Source organism: Pinus tabuliformis, chromosome 7 (genome assembly GCF_031772625.1).
Source record: "Pinus tabuliformis cultivar Carrire ecotype Pingquan chromosome 7, CPIR1, whole genome shotgun sequence".
NCBI classification, from domain to species: Eukaryota; Viridiplantae; Streptophyta; class Pinopsida; order Pinales; family Pinaceae; genus Pinus; species Pinus tabuliformis.
The window spans coordinates 840,522,805-840,545,975 of record NC_142293.1 but is presented as its reverse complement, the minus strand read 5'-3'; the positions used below and the strand labels follow the sequence as shown (position 1 = coordinate 840,545,975).

Genomic DNA, 23,171 nt, shown 5'->3' with positions numbered 1-23,171 from the left:
GGCTTCTCTCCTGCTTGCACTTGTTTAGTCTATTATATTATTGAGATGTTATATTAGTGTGATAATGAATTTTTAGTGGGTTTAAATCTTGGTGAAGGTGGGATAATGGCAAAGTTTCATGGGAATTTAAGAGGGATTATGGGACCCTCCTTCTTGTTGTTGTGAAGCATTGGGATTGCTCAACAATCCCTTCACGACGAGGCATTGTTTTTAGGTTGGTCCACTCAAATCTCTTCATTCGTTTATTTCTCGATTGTTGGTTTAAATTCATGCCAATTTTATGTTTTTGGTGCATGGTTTATTTTGGCTTTGAGTCTTTTTGTGGCTATGCATCTCCTTCTCTCTAGTACATTAGGAATTTGTTAGATGCAACAATTGCTGAGTGTTTGAGTTTTGACATGTAGATTGTTTGTGGTGGTCTTTAGTCTTGCCACTTTGTGTTGTATTGTCTTATTATACTAGAACACATTAGGTTTGTGAACACTTCTTTGTCCATTTTTTTGGTGTTGGGCTATTTCTTCTTAGAGCTTATTTGATCTTACGATTGGATTGATGGAGTTTTGACAACAATAAGAAATGAAAATGATTTTGTACGCACATGAGGAGATGATGAAAGATAATAGGTCCACCATTTGAATTATTTTAGTTAAGGTTTATGATAATGAATAAGTAGTCTCTAATGTTGCTTCCATTATCGGGATTTTGGCACAATTAAAACAAACAGGTTGTTAACATGAGGACATAATGTGTTTTGTTAATGAATTTGGTTGTCAAGCAAGAATGTTAATTGATGAGCCTAAAATCAAATGGTATTGGACAATTTAGGGCAAATATATCTTAGAGAGGAATATATTGTCCAATATATTTGGGAGCCATGGAAATATGTAAACAACAAATAGTGCTTCTTGATCAGTGAGGGATAAAGCTATCAATGACAATATCTTTTAGTTAGTCTATATCCTTTAAAACTATCTATATATTACATAGTTTATATTGTTGTAATATAAAGTGGGCGTTTTTGTTAACAAATCAATTGCGAGTTTTTTTTTGGTTGGATTAATCATATTTATTTAATTTTGGAGGGCTCAAATTTAATATACTAATATTGTTCAAGTGTTGTAGATCTTCTTTTAATTAAGTGTTGTAGATCTTCTTTTAATTAGTATATTATTTCCAATTTTAATTTAAAATAAATTAAAACGCTATAAAAAATTAATACAATGTGAAAAAATCAATAAATAATAATTAAAAAAACTAATTAAAAGCCAAAAATAATAATTTATTATTAATATTTAAAAAATATAAATAAAAAATTAATTTTATATAAATAATGACTAGACATCTAGTAGGATTGAAAGCCTCTCCCTTTAAAGCACTTGCATTTACAATGATAAATGCCCCTATTGCTAGTTTGACCATTGAATAAATAAAAAAATAATTTTATATAAATAATGACTAGACATCTAGTAAGATTGGAAGCCTCTCCCTTTAAAAACCACTTGCATTTACATTTACAATGATAAATGCCCTTATTGCTAGTTTGACCACTTAATTTATTTTATTAATCTAACCTTATTACTTTATAACAAGACAATCACCAATTAAACTACCGCAACACCCTTTGACCTTGTTAGACAACTAAATTATGATTGTTTTTCCCACTATTAAAAAAAAAATATTTTCTAAAAATATAAATATAACACATGCAAAATTCTATTAAAAAACTTCAATATTTTTTTGTTAATTATATAATTTTACAAAAATATAAATATGACAAAAAAAATTCTATTAAAAACCTTCCTAGAAATACATGATACTCACTTTTAGTAAATCAAGATATTCCTCCTCTATCCTAAAACACCTTTAGTAAGTGTCAATTTTTTCTCCCAAACAAATTATAATGCCATTTCCCCAGAGATACATAAGGCTCACATAAGTGAAAGTGTCACGCTTCTCTCCCATGTGCCAAAATACATAACTCTGCCAAAATACATAATACTAAATGGTTCTGTTAATTAGAATGGCGATCTTGACGTTTTTCGTGGTGCAAAGTATCACATCCAATGAATTCGCAATATAAAAATACGTGTTTTTTTAAAATCTTTTTTTCCGAAGTGCATTTTTCATGATAAAAAAGTAAACCCGCCAACATGCCAACCTAGATGACGTGGTTGTTTTTTATTGGGCAAGCGACAAGACCTTCCCGCCATTGCGAGACACAGCCATCGATTATAAAGTAGAGGGCGCAGATAGTACCTGTCTCTGCTTCGCAAAAACTCTGATCAGATTGATAGGGGAGATCTTAGGCAGATCCTATTTCCGGAACTGGGTTGTCCAATTGTGTTCCGCCGCAGGACAACATTGCAGCTTTTGAGGTCGACATTCTTCTTTCTGTGTGCGAGCATGAAACCTCCCAGGCGAACGGCGGCCGAAGAAGGCCAGAAAAAGGGTCACTATCATCTCCTTAATTGGTCATCATCTTTATTTTCTTGATTTTTCAGATGGCAATGAGTGGTTTGCTCAGTCAAGACTGTGGAACACTGGATAATGCTCTGGCATTGCAGGGCTGGGTTTTGTTTTTTGTGGTTCTGTTATGGCTAAGGACTGGATGTGTTTATGGATTGAAATTTCAGGAAAATATAGATTTACTGTAGCATATGAATGAGATGTATCCAAGCATTAAAGTTTCAGAAGTTGGGTTTATTGTGCATATGAAATAGCATGTGTTCATGCTTTTGAAATTTTACTCAGAAAAAAGAAAAGATAGATTTGGTATTGCATATGAATGAGATGTATTCATGCATTGAAATTTCATTGAGAAGACGTAAAAATTGGTTATTATAGCATCTGGATGGACTTATTCATGCATTGAATGCTCATTAACAATACTCAGAAAAAAGAAAAGATAGATTCGGTATTGCATATGAATGAGATGTATTCCTGCATTGAAATTTCATTGAGAAGACGTAAAAATTGGTTATTATAGCATCTGGATGGACTTATTCATGCATTGAATGCTCATTAAGAATCAATAGATGGCGGGTTTGTGACAGGGTGATGCATTTATTATATGGTATTTACGCTGATTGCAATGTGTTTATGCATTGAAATTTCAACAGAAGATGGGTTTACTGTAGCATATGAATGAGATGCATAGATGCTTTGAAACATGTAATCCTGCATTGAAATTTCATTCAGAGATAAGAAAAAATGGGTTTACTATTGCATAGGAAAAGGATGTGTTAATGTATTGAAATTTCATTGAGAAGATATATAAAAGTTGGGTTTATTGTAGCAGCTGAATGGATGTTTTCATGCATTAAAGCTCGTTAAAAGACAATAGACGATGGGTTTGTGACAGAGCGATGAATTTAGAATATGGTGAATGTTGTTTGCACGCGTCTCATTCGGTCACTAGTTCAATTCTTGCTCAGACTTGCCCCTTTTGTGATTCAACACTCACTTGCCCCATTTGTGATTCAACACTCACTTCCTATGTTTCTGTACTTGCCCTTGGTCCTTGCTTCTGTCCAGTTTTTTAAAATAGAACTTTTATGTGAATGAGAGGTGTGTGGCAAAGGAAATCTTATATTCATTTTTGCTGTAACTTGTTTTATTCGATTGTCTGATTCGTTGTCGATTCATGGTTTTGTATTATTTTGCAAACATTAATGATGTATTGACGATTCATGGATTTGTATTGTTTTGCAAACATTAATGATTCAGTGAGAAAGCTGTTGGAAATGGATCCGGAAGCTGCTGATGACAGTTACATGGCACTTTCAGAGCCAGTTGAAGTCGTTGATAGTGATCATGGTATGGACAAATGGGTGTTTGGGTTTGTGCTTATATTGGCCGGTTATGGTCTCCAATGGTTCAGTGGCTTCTGCTTATTAATAGAAATATCCAGTATGTATTGAAAGAGGATTTCTTTGTTATTCTTCTTTCAGTGATGAAAGAATTTAATCCTATAGCACAAATTTATAAGGGAAGATTGCTTGATCCCAATCTTGTAAGCATGTAATTGAAAATTTGTGATTGTTTCAAGCATGAAATGTTGATTGAAGGATGTATGCTTACATTGCTTTGTATAACTGCAAGGAAAGGAGGGCGATGCATATTTTATTTTATTTAGTGATATGAAAGTGTTTGACTCTGTTGTTTTATTCTCCCCAGATGAGCACTGTTCAACTAAATCTTACAGGCCAATTAGAAGCAGGCCAAACAAGCCAAGGGTTGGGAATGGACCATCGAATGCAAGCATTGGAATAGTTCCTGTGGTGTTAGTATCAGAAACCGAGGATTCGGATTTCCTTCCTGATGAGCAACCAATTGGGGATGAGAACATCGATGTCTCAGATGATCATGAGGCCTGGAAGACAACGAAAAACCCCTCAAGAAATCCAAACAGCATAGATAAATCTTCAAAACGGAAAGCAGACAAGGCGAAAAAGAAACAGCTGAAGAAAGAAGATAAGATTGACTTGAATTGGGAAAAATGGGAGAAGGAGCTTGATGAGTGGAAGCCCTGGGGAAATGATGGAGAGATTGACTTAGACGCACTTGTTCAAAATAAAGGTCCTGTGGATGTTAAGGAACCACCTCCAGAGTTATTAATGCCATTACTTCCTTTCCAAAAAGAGTGGTTGGCTTGGAGTTTAAAACAAGAAGAATCTGAATTCAATGGTGGTATTCTTGCAGATGAAATGGGGATGGGGAAGACAATACAAGCAATTTCCCTTGTTTTAACTAGTCGTGCCCTTCGATTAGGTCAATCTCTTCCTGATAAGACATGTATTATGCAAGATACTGTTGGAGCATCTAGTAGTGATTGCAAGGTACTACCTCAGGTTAAAGGCACCCTTGTTGTTTGTCCCATGGTAGCTGTTATTCAATGGAGGAACGAGATTGCTCGGTTCACTGCTGAAGGAAGCACTAAAGTTTTGGTTTATCATGGCGCCAATAGATGTAAAGATGTGGCCGAGCTTTCTCAATACGATTTTGTTTTGACTACTTATTCCATTGTTGAGATAGAACATAGAAAGCATTTGATGCCTGCAAAAGAAAAATGTCAATGGTGTACTAAATTATTTTATCCAGATCGGTTGGCCATCCACCTCCGTTTCTTTTGTGGACCCACTGCCGTGAAAACTGAAAAGCAAGCCAAACAAATGAAAAAGAAAGGGGGAAGCAATGCCAATGAAAAAATGTCAAAAAGGAAGTCAGGTAATGCGGATACTGATAGTGAAACAGATGTCCATGACAAGAAGTTGAAGGGGAAACGAAAGTCTAAGAGATCAATAGATGATGAAAAATTCGAACTGGCTTCTGGCAGGAGGAAATGCAAATCGCAGATGAAAGAGACCGATGGATATGTGGAGGGTAAGGGTCAAAGGAAATGGAGAAAGAAGAAAAACGTGAATACCGATTTTGAAGATACTATAGAGGCTGCCAACAATGCCTCAGGTTCATCAGCTGACACAGGGTCCTCTATTCTACATTCAGTCAAATGGAATCGAATAATATTGGATGAGGTATGTATAATATTTTCCCCTTTCGATATTTTGCCAGTGTATGGGTTTAGTGGTTTGTTTATCGCACTGAAGTGAAGTTCTCTGTTTGTTGATGCCAATAATATAAAATGGAAAATAGTTAGACATTCAATGTCTCAAATTAAAACACCAGCATAAATCTATCTTAACACTGGATTTTGTAAGCGGTGTTAGGTTTGCAGCTGTACTCTTTTGGACCCTGTCCGGTGTTTAACAAATCTGGGTCAAGATGGATCTATGCCAATTGCATAAGACATTGAGTTATGATTTGTGATTGATCAAGTGCTAAATGAACTGATTGTATGCATTGCATATTGTAGTCATTCTACCAATGGCTTAGTCCACGAACGAGTTAGTCAATTAACTACGGTGCTCTTTCCTCTAGTGTTTTTATCTTCGGAGGGATGGCATTGCTTTATCCAGTACAATTGATCTGTACTCACCTGCAAGAATTCATTGGCATTCAGATTTACACGAGTGTATCTTTACATAACCTTTTTGATTTTACCTTCTATAACAGATTTCTTTCAATTTAATGCTGAGTGGCAGGCCCATTTTATCAAGGATAGAAGATGCAGCACAGCTAAAGCTGTATTCTCATTGCAGTCATCTTACAAGTGGGCTCTCAGTGGCACTCCTCTTCAAAACCGTGTGGGAGAATTGTATTCACTTGTAAGTCTTCTCAAAAGAAGAATTGTGGATTTACAGAAAGTAATATATTTTTTGCAGTTATTGTCAGGTGGCATCTTATAAAGTTAAAAATAAACTGCAGGTTCGGTTCTTAGAGATCTATCCTTACTCCTATTACTTCTGTAAGAAATGCGACTGCAAATCACTTGATTACAGGTATGGTTCTGCAGTTACCTTAGCTATTGATCTCACTTTATATATCAAAGCCATTTAGTCATAGTCAGTCCCTTACAAGAGTATTATGTACATTCAAATTCATTTGGAAAGCTTTTACTGCTTTCAATTAGTTGTCTTATCTCAAAAGCCAATGATGGCAACCGTCTGAAAAATTAAAATTTTATCAAACACTTTATGTACAAATGTTTTCTTAACAAAAACGTTTCGTGCACCTTTCCTAAAAAGTAAAATCATGACAGCCTCTAAGTTTGTAGTTTACATTATTTAGACGTTTAAGTTCGTTGGAATTCATACTGCCTTGTATATATCTTCCAAAAAGCTGCCAAGAAAGGACAAACTTTTATCATAACCCTGTCAAGGCATTAGACATGATGGATTCTGTTGGAACATAACTAGAGTTGATCCGGGAGTGGGAAGAAGGAAATAAAAATGGACATGAACGAGGTGGTATTTATTTATGTTCATTTGAGTGGCACTTTTTGAAATTTTCTCTATTGATGTCTGTTAATTTGATAACATTTGAAAGCTTGATATATTGATGACTTGTGTTTCCCTTCAAATATATGAATCACTAGTTTGGGTTCATTTTTTGAATAGAGGAAAGATTACTTTTTGAAATCTAGATATTGGAACAATGGAGCAATTTACCTTTCACTTTTATTATGGAATTTTGTTTTGTACAATTCTCTCCTTGAATCAAGGATTTTTTTTGGCTACTATTGCCACTTGATATTTTTAGTTATGTGTGCACAACATTCTGTTGTCATTTATTCAAATGTAAAACTGCCTGTAAAGGTTATACTGGTACCATTTATAGAATGTGTACATAGTATACACAAGATGGACACATATAGTTGAAACTTACACAAATCTGAAGAGAGAAAATGCAAAATGAGATTTAAAGAGCTAACAGTACTTCAGATTGTTCTTCAGATGATCTGAAGGGCACACCAGGAACTCTATATAAAATTTAAATTGCTAAGATTGGTCATGTCTTAAGGTTTTGATTTGTTTGAATGCCTAGCAGTCCCATGTAAAGTTGGGAATACTTCCTTCTAAGTTGTTCTTGCGTTCAGTTGGTTGTCTGACTATAATAAGGTCTGCATCTACTCTAGTTTAATCATTTTTTGGGAAAGATGGTCATGTGCCATATTTTGAACTCCATAACAATCTGCCACAGTACTATATTTTGAATTCTATAATAAGCTGCTACCGTACCATATTTTGAATCCTTCCAGTAAAGGTGAATGATTTTCTGGCACTGTTGTTCATGTGATACTTCATCACTAATTCTTGACTATATATTGAACCCCATAGTAAGCTGCAATGGTACCATATTATGAATCCAATAATAAACTGCTACCGTACCATATTTTGAATCCCTACAATAAAGGTGAATGGTTTTCTAGCATTGTAGTGTTCAAATGATACTCGATCACTAATTCTTGATCATATGTGTTGCTTACCTTGAGTCCAGTCGGAGCGGGCTTTGCCTTATTTCACTCTTTTTATATAAAATTTTAACACAGTTTCAATTATTGAGGTGTCCAGTGGTGTGGGATCGTGGACATTGCCTTTCACTCAATTTATCTTCTAAAATATTGACATGATTAATTGAAGTTCATGTTTATTTTGATATATATTACTATGCTGGTGGATTCATGGTAAATGGTTTATGTATGTCCACCGCTCCTCTTAGATACAATTTATTTCACAGGATTGAAGATGTTCTCCGTGTTGTTGCAAATATTGGCGATATATTGTCCAAGGCTATGGGGGAGTGGCACCCCCCCTAAATTCGCTCTCGAAGCGTGCCCCACTCGGGAGCGGATCTAGAGCGACCTCGGGAGCACATTCCCTTAAAAGAAACCGCTCCCTGGTTTTTCGGGAGCAAACGTCAGAGTGGTCCGGGAGCAGTCACTCCCGCTCCCGTTCGCTCTTAGAGCAAATTTTTTAAGTCTAGAGCAGTGAGGGAGCGATCGCTCCTTACTTAAAAAAGTAGCTCCCCATGGGTGCGGGTCGGGGTTGGAAATTTTTTTGGAGGGAGGGGAGGAGGGGCCAAAAGAAATAAAATTCTCCTCCCCTCCCACAAATGCACCATTTGCTTTGTGTTGAGAGTAAGAGAGAGCAAGAGAGGGCTTGAGAGAAAGATTGAGAGGAAGATTTAAAGGAGCAAGGTTGGGAGCTTGAGGAGTTTGAAATGGAGATTGGAGCTTGGGATTGAAGGCACCATTGGAGAGCCAAAGAGGTAGGGTCCAGACTCTAATCCCATTCTTTTCATTTTTGCATGTAGCATTTGTGTTTTTTATATGTTCATTATTAAATGAAAGATTTTCTTTTCTCTCTTTCCCAAACCCATTCCTCCATTTTATTGCAGACAAGAGTCAAGAAACTATAAGTTTATAACTCCACCAAACTTCAAAACTTCAAACATCATGGCTATGGGGTTTGGCATTCTGTTGATGTTGGTTCCTTTTTTTGCTATGATGGTGTTGGGGAGTAGGAGTGATGAGGAGGATGACAAAGTGGGTAGTGGTGGATTTGAAAACCCTAGAGAGGAGTACCAAGAGGAAGAGGAGGATAATGAGAGTGGAGATGATGAGGGCAAAAAAACCAAAGTAGACCAAACCCTCTTGTGGAAATATGTTACTAAGCTTTCAGGAGTGAAAGAGGGTGGAACAACTAAATTTACATGCCTCGATTGCAAAAACACTTGCACAGGTTCATACACCCGTGCCAGAAAGCATCTCTGTGGGGAAATGGCTTGGGATGGAAATAGACAAATAGGAATCAAAACTTGTGGAAGTGTGTCACATCAACAAAGAGCCAAAATACATAAGGGAAGAGGAGGAAGCCCAATTTAAATCTAAAAGGTCAAAGGGTGACTTTGAACATGACACCACTAGCCCACAATCACATAGACTAAGGACTCCATCAACATCCCACCCATGGCAGTGGATTTGGAGGCACAAGTACAAACATACCTTTAAGGCATAGAACCATATCAAATTTCCTTGATCAAGGGTGTAAGAATGATGTGGATGCAAAAATTTACTTGTTTCTCTATGCATGTGGGATACCATTCAAAGTTCTTCGCTCACCTTATTGGCATGAAATGGTTGGCAACATCAATGATGCCCCCAAAGGATACAAAAACCCTAGGTATGACAAGGCTAGAACCGTGGGACTTGACCATGAAAAAGCCAAAATAACACATGCTTTGGTCAAAATGACAAATTCTTAGAATGACTATGGGGTATCTATTGTATTTGATGGTTGGACAAATGTAAAAGGCAAGCCATTGATAAGTGTTCTTGGTGTGTCTGCTAGTGGTGCAATCTTCCTTTCAACATATGATTACTCATAAAAGTTCAAGACCGACATCAACATGGCAGAACCATTACTTAAAACAATTGAAAGTATTGGGCCATACAATGTCATCCAAGTTATCACTGATAATGCTTCTAATTCTAAGGCAACGGGAGCAATCATTGAGGATAAATACCCCAACATATTTTGGTCTGGGTGTTTGGTTCACACAATGAACCTTTTGATGCATGATATTATTAAGAACAAACAACCTCAATACAGATGGATTGGTGATTTGTACAAGAGAGGTAAGAGAATGATAAAATTTATTACCAATCTTAGCAATACCCATGGGATTTTTTTCTGTCGCTCAAGGTTGGAGCTATCGAAGATTGTGAAGACTAGATTTGCTAGGTATTACCTCACCTTCAGGCGCCTTTTGAAGGTAAGAGAGTCATTGGCTAGCATGGTATCAAGTCAACATTGGCAGGTATTAAAGGACAAGGCTCTATCTGCACCTGACAGACAAGGTTTTGAAGAGGTGGAGGAGACCGCTCTTAATGGTCTGTTTTGGGCACGTGTGAGGGATGTTTTACAATACACCAAGCCCATTTATAACATGATTTGTTTTGTAGATACATATGCACCAGTGATTGGGGAGGTGTATAAGCAGATGGATAACATGTTAAGGCAAATTAAAGATATTGTTTAGCAAAAAGATCCCGACTTGTATGATATTATTCACAATTTTGTGTGTGCATGGTGGGATAAACTTAATGTTCCACTACATGCCTTCGTGTATTTCCCTATGCCAAAATACTACTCTCCATCTTGGTTGGGCAAACCTGCACCTGGTGGGGGGGTTAGGACCAAACCTCATACAAATCCAGAGGTTCAAAATGAGTATATGACAACATTAGACAAGCTGGTCCTTGACAGAGAGGAGTTTGTTAGATTGCATCTTGAATTAGGCAAATACTTCACTAGCACTGGAGTGTTTGGTTCTTTGCATGCAATGGAAGATAGGGACAATTTTGATGCTGTCACATGATGGGACATGTATGGTGGCTAGGGACTTGGAAAAATTGGCAAATAAAGTGCTTTCACAGGTTGAGAATACTTTTTTCTGCAGAGGTGTTAGAGCACCTATAATGTGAGAAGAACCAACCTCAATGAAAACTGGGTAGAAAGCTTGGTTTATATGCACTACAACTTGAGGTTGTTGACACATTATTGTGAGAGGGTTCGTGATGATACATCAAATATATATTGGGACGACAAATCAGAGGAAGATAATTTGGAGGATGGAGCTCTACATCTAGAAGAAATGGAAACAAAACTTTTGAAAGATGATGATAAAGCCACAATAGTAAGCCATGCCACCCCCATCATCCAGTAATAGTGCTCGAGTTCCACAATCTTTGCCTTTGTTGCCGCCACCTTCATCAACATCTACATCCTTACGTGGAGATCATGTGCCTTCTGGTTTTGGTTTTGGACATGGTCGTCCGACTATGCAGGAGGAGACTCCTAGTATACCACCACGAGTTTCTCAGAAATTAGACATTTCTTGTGGCAAGGACCACATGAAGCAGTAGATAATAGATTTACTTGTCTTTTCTAGTAGTTTTTATAACCGTCGACTCTTTCATATTTATTATGATATTTTTTATAAACAATATGTGACAATTTAAGTTTGAAGTTTGTAGTTGACAAATATAACTCATTGGTAATGAATTATGAATATGATGCTTCGTGAAAGTTGAAACATTTCATTTCATGTTAGATATTCTTTGTTATAGTTTGGTTACTTGGTAATCGTAATGGTTACAACTACAAGTACAACTTTAGTGATCAATGATTATAAATGTGTTATATATTGAATTTTGAAAGTTTGAAACTGTAATATTGATGAATCATGAGACTTGATATGTTGTATGTTACTAACTTGTGGACGTGGTTGATGAAGATTATAACTTCTAGATGATTGGTGTTATATGGTTCAATCCATGTTTTTATGTTTTTTTATATCTAATTCATCATTCTACATGATTTTGTTGACATGTATGCATCAAAATATGTAAAAATATATATTATATAAAAATTCGCTCCCGATTTGCTCCTGACCCGGGAGCTTTTGAAATTGTTGCTCCCCACTCCCACTCCCACTCCCGCTCCCAAGCAGCCTTGATATTGTCAATGTTGTGATACATAGTGATTCTCTCAGCTTGGCGATAATATCATTGGAGAAGATTAGGATTTTTTTTCCAATTCTGAATATATCAGGATATTTTGAAAATATATTGCCTGAAAATGGAAATGTCAGCTGGGTCAAGAGAATTTTTGGATTTTTTGAGACTTTTTTGATCAGTTTGAAGAGGGAAAACAGGGAATTGAGAACAAAGGTGTCAGTGACTATTACATTTGCCCATAACAGGGCTGAAATTGTTTCTCCCCACTCCCACTCCTGCTCCCGCTCCCAAGCAGCCTTGATATTGTCAATGTTGTGATACATAGCGATTCTCTCAGCTTGGCGATAATATCATTGGAGAAGATTAGGATTTTTTTTCCCAATTCTGAATATATCAGGATATTTGAAAATATATTGCCTGAAAATGGAAAATGTCAGCTGGGTCAAGAGAATTTTTGGATTTTTTGAGAATTTTTTGATCAGTTTGAAGAGGGAAAACAGGGAATTGAGAACAAAGGTGTCAGTGACTATTACATTTGCCCATAACAGGGCTGAAGGGAGGGGTATCTTTAATAGCTTTTAAGTTTGTTAATTTTTTCAGTCTTTTCCTCAATGTTGCTGATAAGTTATTTACCAGGCCCTCGGTGATATGTTTGCCCACACGATGTTTGTAACATTGGTTATTATTTTTTAACCTACTTTTCCCAACTGCGTATGTAAGGTGTTGATATGTAACCATGAAGTAAAGAGAGTTTACATGTCATGTGGCAGCTTTGGGAAGCATTGGCGGAAATGTGATCATTGTGGTCATTCACCACTACACCATTTTTGCTGGTGGAATAAGGTATAATTCAAGAGGAATCATCCCATATTTCCTCTTGTAGTCGGACCTTGATTGTAGTTCCTTTGTCTGTGCTAGCATCTTATTTCCGGTCAAGTCTTTTTCTTTAGAGATTCTAATTTGCAGATTGCACATGCCAATGTTCTAGTATGTTGCAAATCCGATAAAGAAATGGGGCTACAAATATGAAGGTCGTCAGGCTCTGATTTTGCTCAAGTACAAAGTTCTAGATAGCATAGTTTTAAGGCGTACCAAGTATGAACGGGCAGCAGATCTTGCCCTTCCTCCCAGAGTAGTGAGTTTTTCGTACCTGTAATCTTAGGATTGTGTTTTTAATTTCATAGTATGTCATCCTTATGTGTTGATGACTTAATAAATTATTAAATATTGACGTATACATACATTGACCAATATCCATGGCAGGCATTTCTAAGACGGGATGCGTTTGATGCAAGAGAAGAGGACTTTTACCAAGCTTTATATACGCAAAGTCAATCACAGTTTAACACGTACGTAGCTATGCCTTACACTAATTCTTTCAAGTATAGTGATGTATTTGAATGAGTTCAATGCAAATTTGGCTTTATGCTTGCTTGTTAGTTAGGGTTTTTTATATGTTAGTTGTTTTTCTATAGAAGCTGGTTTCTAGCAGAGGTTTTGTCACCATGAGATATGGCATTTCATTTAATGAATGTTGCATTTAGCTGTTCTGTTTTGGCAATAGATATAGAAAATATTGGATGGCATTTTTTATGATTTCTTGGGAGCTGCCACTTTCCCTTGTAAAGCAGTTGTTACTAGTGTAGCTGTATGTTAATTATGTATATGTATTATTAACTGAGTGCTACTGGGGATATCTTTGACCTTGGACAATCCATTTAACGAACTTTGATATCCTTATGTAAGTGTTTTTACTTTCTATTTGTTACCTGCAGATATATAACTGCGGGAACACTACTTAACAATTATGCTCATATCTTTGATCTGCTCACAAGATTGCGCCAGGTACTATTCGTCAATTCTTTGGTACCCAAAACTAGAGCTGATATAGAGAGATGGATCATTTGCAAAGATATATACATCCTAAATTAAGTGGTTATTATGTCATACATAAAATTTCTGTTGCAGATACATTAATATTGGTGCTTAAGATATATTGAGTCGCTAAGGTGAAAATGAGGTTTGGTGAAAAATCATAGCAGCATATAGGTTAAGTTTTTAGGAAATATACGCTTCTTATTGCAAATTTGAGTTTAAGCTTTAGAAACAATTTGTCCTAGATTGCGGTGGTTTTGATAATGAGATGAGATATGTCATATGTATTCAACGATGTTTAGCATCTTCAAGTGTTCTTGCTTATAAATTAGATTAATTTCTGTAAGTTGAAGCTGGTAATTTCTGCAATTGGCATTCAATTGATCTACTGGATTTTCTCGGCAGTCTGTTCCAGTACTTGAGAATACAATTCTATGCTTTTATGACCTAGGCAGTTTTGAGCTCTGCTGAAAGTGTTTCATGTATTTGTTGACTTTGGTTCCAGGCAGTAGATCATCCATACCTGGTGGTTTATTCTAAAACTTCCATGTCACTTGCAAATGGTCAGAACAACACATTTGATTCATCTACAGCAAAAAATGTTTGCAGTCTCTGTAATGATCAATGCGATGATCCAGTTGTAAGTAATCATTTCCATGTGTTGTGGAATGCCTGAATTTGAAGCACAACAATTGCTTCTCTTATTGATTATAAAATGCATAATGTTTGTTTCGTCTTTTGATGTGTAACAGAGTGCATCATGTGGACACACATTCTGCAGAGGTTGTATAGAAGAATATACCTCAACTTCTGGACAGTCTTCATGCCCATCTTGTTCAACACCTCTCACAATTGACTTAACGGGGAGAAGGAATGCAAATAACCAGGAGAACACAAACAAGATCAAGGGTTATAGGCGCTCGAGTATTTTGAGTAAAATAAATCTTGATGAATTTCAAACCAGCACGAAGATTGATGCCTTGGTATGTGATGGGTTTTTCCTAATTATCTGCTGTTTAAGTATATTTTATCATATACTGCTTTGTCTTTTCTTTTGGGTCTTGCAACTTATTTTTTTATCTTTATTTGTGGCAGGCTTCTTCCTTTTGAGTCCTATTTTTATATTTAATATAAGTTCTTTGTAGTTGAAATGATTACACATCAAAGATATCAGTCCTAGGTATCATATATTTGTGGTTTTATATCTTGCATTTATTGTCATTGGAATGGCACATGCTATAAACCAATTAGGCTATCAGGAGTAGACAAATCGTGTGGGGACATCTAATGGATGCTTCCTCACATTCATCAATGGCATCCCTAGTAAACTCATTAGTGTATGCTTCCTCACATTCATCAATGGCATCCCTAGTTAACTCATTAGTGTAGACAAGTGTGAGTCACCTAGGGCGTTCAAATCATCCACTTGTTAGTATGGAACTAGCAAAATTCCTAGCAACATTGGTGATGACTAGTTGACTAAGCCATTGGGATTGAATGCTATATGTTACATTAAGGGCAAGGATGATTCAGGGCCTCCTCGCAACTGTCTTTATATGGATTTACATTTAATGGAGGATTAAGGAAAACTTTAACTTGTAAATTTGTTTAAGTTAATGGATGCATTTATGCAATCATTGTACTTGACTAAGGTGTAAGAAACAATTGGGGATTATCCTTTAGTTTTTAGATAGTGGGAGATTTCTTTAGGGAAATATTGCTTATAGAATCTTAGAGTGGTCCCTTTGACTAAGTTGTTGTGTTACGAGGGGCATAACTGTGCTGCCAAGCTCAATCTTTCTACAGTGTGACATGGAACAGGAAGAGAAATGGGAGTAGGAACGTCATTTTCCAAACAATCTTGGGAGCAGATTGTTTAGCGAGTGTCTTTTTTATATATTATATTGCATTTATATTAAAAAGAACATACAATATGCCAAATTATACAATATGCCAAATTAGTTGCAAAATATATGAAAACATGCATATTTATGCATTAATGAAGATATAAATGGCATCCACAATACATTAATGATTACATCATTCAAGCATTGACCATCTAGGTTCTAACAATTACAAACAAACATACAAATTTGTATGCCATATAATAGAAAGTAGACCACTAACTTATGGAGTGAAATAGGCTTATCCAACAATTGTCAACATGACCAAATAGTTATGTTTATGAAATGGGCCATTTGCACAATGAAGTATGAAGACCAAAAGGTACAAAACACTAAACTGAGCTAGTTGTTAAATATTATGAATATGTCATATATGAAAAGTAAAGTGCAAGGAGAAACAATTATTCTAATATCAATGGTTCCTATCTTCTATTCCTTCCTCCTCACAACATTAGGTTTGTTGCATGGCCCTCCATTTGGTGGTAATGGAGCCGAAGTAGGATGAAATTGTTCAGAAGGATGAAAGTGAAACTGAAGATGAAGCCCCTATTGCTTTAGTTGGATTCATGCACATGGGGACCATCATCATAATCATCATGATCATCATCCATAAGAACATTCTTTAATTGCTCTAAGACCAAACACTCCATCCTCCAAATTATCCCCTTGAGTCCTTAGGATTGTTATCTTGAGTCTTCAAGTTTTTATCCATCTTTGCTTCCTCACATTTATGGGAAAATAATCACAAGTTATAATGAACAGAGACCAAGCTCTGAGGATATTATGACTATTTTCTTTGAAGCAAACAAGGGGAAATCTATTGTTTTCCTTTCCCATGAGATACATACCCAAATAGTTAATGGTCGTTGGATTTCATATTGGAGAAAGTAGAATTTTGGATCCCATTCAACATTCAATACACTTAATAGTTTTTATGATTTCAAGATTGGTAGGATAACAATATTTCTACTGGAATTTTGTGATGTATGAGGATACAGAATTGACATTTAATCAAAAGCACCAAAGCCCCCTATGTACCTCAGTGTTGGTGCCATTGATTGTTGAACTCTTCCATCACGACCCTAGTAAAAAAATACACTTTACTCAAGCAAAATTACTAATTAGGTATGATAAGCTTTTTCTATCTCGTTTTAATGCTTAGAGGGTGATCTTAATGAGGAGGATCCCTATATAGGCAATGATTTTTGATGTTATGCAATTATTTGCTGTAGCATGATTTTCTTTTGGACTCTAGAAGCCATTTAGAGTCTCTTTGTTGATGTATTTTGATTCAAAGATGGATTGCATTCAGTGCTATTTTGGTTATATGCACCCTTGCTATATACACGAGACACTTTGCATATTTGTGTATATTAGTTTGGATTCATATGGATGCACATGAATTATATGTTATTTTCAAAATTTGCATATTTTATATATTTTTTGGTTGAACAATCTTTTGGTCCATTTTTGATCTATGATAACATTATTGAGGATGTTGTGACCATTTTCCATTAAGCAAACAAGGGGAAATCTGTTGTTTTCATTTCCATGATACATCTCATGAGATACATTTATTTTTGTTTCAATGTGATTTGTATAATTTTGTCAAATCTTATGAATTAAGAGAAATATCATATTTCATATCGATGTCTGATGTACTGCTTGACATCTTATATATCAATTTAATTTTCATATTTATGTAGCAATGTGTTTGCTTGATGTTGCTTTAGAAGTTAAAAAATTGAAAAAATGATTATTTTTGTATTTTTTAAAGTTTCTGATAATTTACAATATTTTCCCTGATGTTGCTGATAATTTAAATTTTGGATCCTCGGCGATAAATTGCTGATAATGCTAAATGTAACATTGGTAAAAAAACCACAAACAAACAACAAAAAGAAAGGAGGGAGTTGGGGTTTGGGCTTGTCGTTTGTGTTTGTTTTCTCCTCCAAGCTCTTACAAATCTGCTCTCAAAATTTTGCAAGATGACAAAGTCACAAAGCTGACGACTTTAAGCTCAAGCAAACAAAGATGAAAGAACGAGGAAAAGAGAGGGGGAGTTCATCTATTCTCATTCTCGCTTTTGCCTAATCTCTAAAGTTTCTAAACATACCCTAGGTCCCACCTCCAACTAAAAGTATTTTTCCACTAATGCATGGGAGTGTCCAAGAAGCGTGGTGGCAACTCCAGGGAGTGCCTTGGGAGTGACCACACTCTGAAAATGGCAAGGAGCTTCTCAAAATAGTCAAGAGTGTGCTCCTAGGGGTGTCACTTGGATGTTCTTATTTGGAGTGTTATTTCGAGAGGGAGTTGGCCTTCGGGGATGCTCTTTGTAACAATGGTCAAGGTCACCCAGGACTTGCACCTGGCCTCATCTGTACTGGTTTTGGGAGTTTGAACTCAGGTCTGTTTTAATTCAATTCTGATGGTCTTGCTATTTGCTGCTAGATCACACACCCATGGGAAAGAAAATGGGAGACTTAAATGTCTTATAACTGTATATGTTAGATGTCATATTTCTGACTTAAATCTCAGGTATGTTCAGATATCACTGTATTTTGATGAAGTTTCTATTTACTATTGTCATTTCACGACCTCCATCAATTCTCTGCAGGGGCCTTATTGGGGGTTGTATTTATTTTCCAGTATTTGAACCATAGTTTTAAAATCTGGCAAGGTCTGAACTAGAACTGGTCGAATCAACTGGCTGGATTGGGTGCGATTTTGATTTGGCCAGTTGATTGGATTGGAGGGTCAGTTTGTACTTGGTCCAAACTGGGACAAACAGACCCTAATTGGTCGATCAGATCTCACACGCACAGAGGGAGTCTGGGACTCACAATACTGGTTTTTGAGGTGGTTTTGGAGGAAATCAGGGACTGTTTCCCTCCCAAAATAGCTCCCCTTGGATATAAAGCCAACCCCCCCTCCTAAACTCTAAACCTAAACAAAAACCCTAACTGCACCTTAGCAATGTGACAATCAATAGTAATGTTAATTTCTTAATTCAAATACTTAAATTTTTAACATAACCATTAATTGTTTCAGGATGTTTGAGAGTAGTTCCATCCTTATCGGACTTGATATGGAGAAAGTAGAATTTCATATCCCACTCAAAATTTCAGCAGAATTAATATTTTTCAGGATATTAGGATTGGCATTTTATCAAGATCACATTGAAATCCTCTAATGTTGGTGGTATTGATTGTTGAGCTCCTTTGCCATGGCTTTAACAAAAATGCACTCTTCACTCAAACCAAAGTAATTGGATAAGCATGTAAGGCTTTTTCTACCATATTATAAGGTTGAGGAGGTGAACTCTTCACTCAAACCAAAATCATTGGTTAGGCATGTTAAGCTTTTCCAATTTCTACCATATTATAAGTTTGAGGAATCTGAGGATTTTGAAGACTTTGAGCCAGATGATGTTTATGTAGCTCGTGTTGATGATCCAGTAGTGGTGATGAGTTTGATGAGTGATCATGTTGATGAATGGTTTGTAGTAGGCTAGTGACCTAATATCTTGTAGCATGGTTTTTGGACTCTAGAGGCCATTTACAGCCTCATAAGTCATTAATTATGTATTCTTTTCCTGATTTGTTTGTACTGGGTGCTCTTTTGATATATTCACCCTTACATGGTATATAGATGAACAAACTTTACATATTTCGTCCCTAGTGGTTTGGAATCTTTTTTTTTTTCATTAATAATTAACTATTTCATTAATTTAAAAAAAACTGGTTCATTGAATCAATTTCGAAACCTGGTTTGATAGGTGGCTGGTTCAAAGACTGGTTCTGATTTTTAAAACTATGATTTGGACAACTATAGTTAATTGGTTCAACTCATTGATAGGCTTGAGCTCTTTAATATCACCTATGTTTAAAATGTTCTCAAAAAGATTTTTATTTTCTTTATCTAGAAGGGGTGTTTGGTACATATTTATTAAGTAATTTTGGCTATTTTTTTGTTGTTGTAGAAACACTACTTGAACAATTTTGTGTATAATCCCTGTTAAGTTTCAATTTAGGAATTATGTACGTTTTGTTGCTTTGGATGATGTTGGTTGCCTTGATTCTGGATTCTTTTGTTCACACTTAAAGGATAAGGGAACTTACAGAGGTTTATTTCTTCAGAGGGAAGAGATTGCATTGATGGCACAGAAGGATGCTGCTGCAAAGGCAATAGTCTTTAGCCAGTTTACATCATTTTTGGATTTGATTGCTTTTTCTCTACAGAAGGTATACTCTCTCTATACATAACTTTTAAGCATTATTTTAAAACATCGTGGAAAAATACTCGGTTTTCAAAAACATTGTTGCTTTTTTCTATTGTCATTGATCGAGTTAACTGTAGTATTACCCAAAAGTCAATTGTTGACTGCAATGATTTAAAGTGAAAACATATTGCATTAATATTTGAAAAATTTTCAGTAGTTTTTTGTTTTTTGTTTTTTTGTTTTGTTTTTTATTTTCTTTTAAATCTTATTGATCTCTAATCTCATCTTTCCCGTGTTGAATATTTCATGAACTATTGTCAGGTTTAACAATGTTTTGTTTTTCTATGTTGCCATTGCATTGTTTCCATACCTTTGTTTTCTTTGGGGTAGGCGTGCATTTTCTTAATCTGCGGTGTGACTGACATTATGCTTTTAAAGGTCTTTCAGTAAAAGTTCGTGGATTTTTCTTTATGTCAATAGAAAATGCTTGAACATAAGTATATGTCAAATGATGCAGTCAGGGGTGAAATGCACTCAACTGACTGGAAATATGAGTATTCAGGCGAGAGATCAAACAATTGAAAAGTTTACAAATGATCCAGATTGTAAGGTATTTCCTTTGTTGCCTTTTATCTCCAAAAATTCTGATTTTTGATCTATTTATGATTGCGGTGGTAACATTTATCTGTCTCATAGGTTTTCCTGATGAGTTTGAAGGCAGGAGGTGTGGCTCTTAATTTGACGGTAGCTTCTCATGTAAGGACCCTCCCAGTCTGGTATTCTATTTTGCTCTTGTATGTTTGATCCTTTTCTGCTGAAGACAATAAATTTCTTGTTTGTTATTGTATCCTTTTCAATTTCACAAGGTGCCCAGCAAATAGGCAAGTGCAATTTTTGATCTAAGATACAATTTTATCTGCATCATCTTTAGGTATTTTTGATGGATCCTTGGTGGAATCCAGCAGTGGAACAGCAGGCCCAGGATCGGATTCATCGGCTTGGACAGTATAAACCAATCAGGTACTTTATTTTCATTCTAGCCAGTTTTCGTATTACTATATCTTTGGCTTGGTTTGGTTCCTTCTGTTGCCCTGGAATAATAAACCATAAAATGGAAACCATGCTCATATCTACATTTTGTAATACCACTGTGGTAGTTTTAGTTTATATTGTTGGCTATTTGAAGCAGCTAACGTACACTATTAGTGCATTATAGACAGAGGTATACTTGGACCACCGTTTCTGTTTCTTGGCATTTTATTTTGGACCATTGTTAATTAAATGGCTACATATACATTCCACAGAGTTAGATTTTTATAAAAACTTGCTTGTTACCTGAGAATCGAGATATTAAAAGTTCGTAGAGAATATATATGATTAGGTCAAAACATCAACTTTTGATATTCTGAAGAGGCTTATCAAAATGCAATAATGGTATTCATGCAACAGTAAGTTGCTAATTAATCAGTACACCGTAGGTTTTTGATACATTGCTATTAAGTTGCTTTGGAAGCAGCTTAGTTTTAGGTTTCCAAAGCCTCATCTGAGCTTCATAAACTGAGAAATATAGGATTCCAAGATAACCATTTGGGTGCCATAACATGGAACTCTTGTGGACCAAGTCAGGATTACAAACATTGACCTAAACTTCGATATTTTGTTTTGTTGATATTCAATCTGTATAGTTTCCTTAAGCCAATTTGCTTAATTCTTGGCCCATCTGCGGAATTTTTAAAGGTCTGTCATAATAAACGTTGTTGAAATACATTCGTTTGCAATTGGCCCCTTTGCAGAGTTTTTAGAGGCTGCCCTTGAAAACTTTTTTGAAATGCATTCTGTTCCATCTATAATCAGAAAGTTTATTATTTGTTCAATTAACTAGTCTTTTAATACCATGACTGACTATGTTAAATCCTGTTCATATAATCTTCAGGGTTGTAAGGTTCGTCATTGCAAATACAATTGAAGAAAGAATTCTTAGATTACAGGAGAAGAAGCAACTCGTTTTTGAAGGGTAAGAATTATATTCAGCAGTTGTTTCTGCAAGTCTTGACATGTTTTAGAGTAATTGCAATATGTGGGGAGTCACTAAATAAATTATCATGTTTTACTGCTTTGGAATGCAGCACTGTAGGAGGTTCTTCCGAGGCCCTCGGAAGGTTAACAGAAGATGATCTCAGGTTCTTATTCACAAACTAGGCAACAAATTAAACAGGATGAAATAAGTGCCTTGTAATGAATTCGGAAGACTTAGTTGGGAAGGAGCATTTTGAGTCATCAAAACCTACCATTTGTATGGTCAAATTTTGTATATATTATAGAAGAGACTAAGCAGGAATTAAAAGTTTGGAGGAAAGCTATATTGACTCTTAAATATAGTATATACTACTGGAAGGGAAAATTGTATGTCAGAACGAGGGCTCTTGCTATTGGAGGGGTTTAGCTCTTAATACCCACCCTCTTTGTAATGCCATAGAAGTTACCAGAGAAAAGAAAATTTCATTCGTATTTCTAAGTTGTTTTATTGCACTGCGCCATTCATAAAGTTTGTCAACTTGAAATTGTTAAATAACTAAATAGCCATTTAAATAGACTGCTTGGTTTATCATTTTGTAATTGTGCATTGCTATGGCTTGAATAAACTTGCTCTTTGCAGTATTAATAGTGTAATAGTGCTTGCGGTATCATTGTTTTAGATCATAATGGATATTATAAACTTAGGCTACCCAGTTCTTGTGGTATTATTGTAGAAGGCTTAGATGAAGAGGAACTTAACACTCCTGTCAATTTATTGGTTTTCCTGCTCTCAATATATTATCAGATGGATTGTGATTTTCTTATGTTAACTCGTAATGATTTCCTTCATTTTTTTTTGTCTATCAATAAAAGTCCAATAGCTTAAAGTAACATAAAACTGTCAAGGATCAAAACAATCCACTTTGCAAGGATCATAATAATAGTGGAATGATTAGGGTAGCTTCATAGTTCGAAGAAGGAAAAATTAGGTTTTGAATTCAGAGCTTTGAATAAAGATGGAAATGAGTACTATAAGTGAGCATGGATAGTTAGTATAGGTAGGGAGTGAAAATATTGTGTAATTTTAAGTTTCTAAGCAAAAGTGATCTGTGTATGCTTAGCCTATGGTTCATATAATTCACCAACAATGGATGCCTTTCAACTTTAATTATGAGGAATTTAAATGCCCATATTGTAAATGAATACGAAACAAAAAAACTCATCAAATCACACA

At 35.6% G+C, this 23,171-nt stretch overlaps 1 protein-coding gene across 4 annotated transcripts; it reads left to right on the top strand.

The window, feature by feature from the left end:
* The first annotated feature begins 2,235 nt into the window (after positions 1-2,235).
* On the top strand, positions 2,236-22,436 carry LOC149250240 (Helicase protein with RING/U-box domain-containing protein). 4 transcript variants are annotated; one of them, XM_089458983.1, is made up of 17 exons: positions 2,236-2,449; positions 3,727-3,816; positions 4,177-5,534; positions 6,102-6,224; positions 6,325-6,398; positions 12,691-12,763; positions 12,909-13,055; positions 13,184-13,269; positions 13,696-13,765; positions 14,301-14,435; positions 14,548-14,778; positions 19,839-19,943; positions 20,439-20,531; positions 20,618-20,677; positions 20,853-20,941; positions 21,855-21,935; positions 22,048-22,436. In XM_089458983.1, exons 1-17 carry the CDS (start codon positions 2,404-2,406, stop codon positions 22,118-22,120), a joined length of 2,934 nt encoding a protein of 977 aa, XP_089315109.1. In that variant the 5' UTR covers positions 2,236-2,403; the 3' UTR covers positions 22,121-22,436. The 4 variants fall into 4 exon arrangements, with proteins under 4 accessions (XP_089315109.1, XP_089315107.1, XP_089315108.1 ...); XM_089458981.1 differs by having other exon boundaries at positions 3,727-3,909; XM_089458982.1 differs by having other exon boundaries at positions 2,248-2,471; positions 3,727-3,909.
* Positions 22,437-23,171: the final 735 nt, after the last annotated feature.

Excerpts from the sequence above, each read along its gene's own strand:
- LOC149250240 (XM_089458981.1), top strand. The coding sequence starts at position 2,404 with ATGAAACCTCCCAGGCGAACGGCGGCCGAAGAAGGCCAGAAAAAGG. Across the intron at positions 12,764-12,908 it reads ATTTTTGCTGGTGGAATAAG|TATGTTGCAAATCCGATAAA; the intron begins GTATAATTCAAG and ends CCAATGTTCTAG. Across the intron at positions 13,766-14,300 it reads TGCTCACAAGATTGCGCCAG|GCAGTAGATCATCCATACCT; the intron begins GTACTATTCGTC and ends CTTTGGTTCCAG.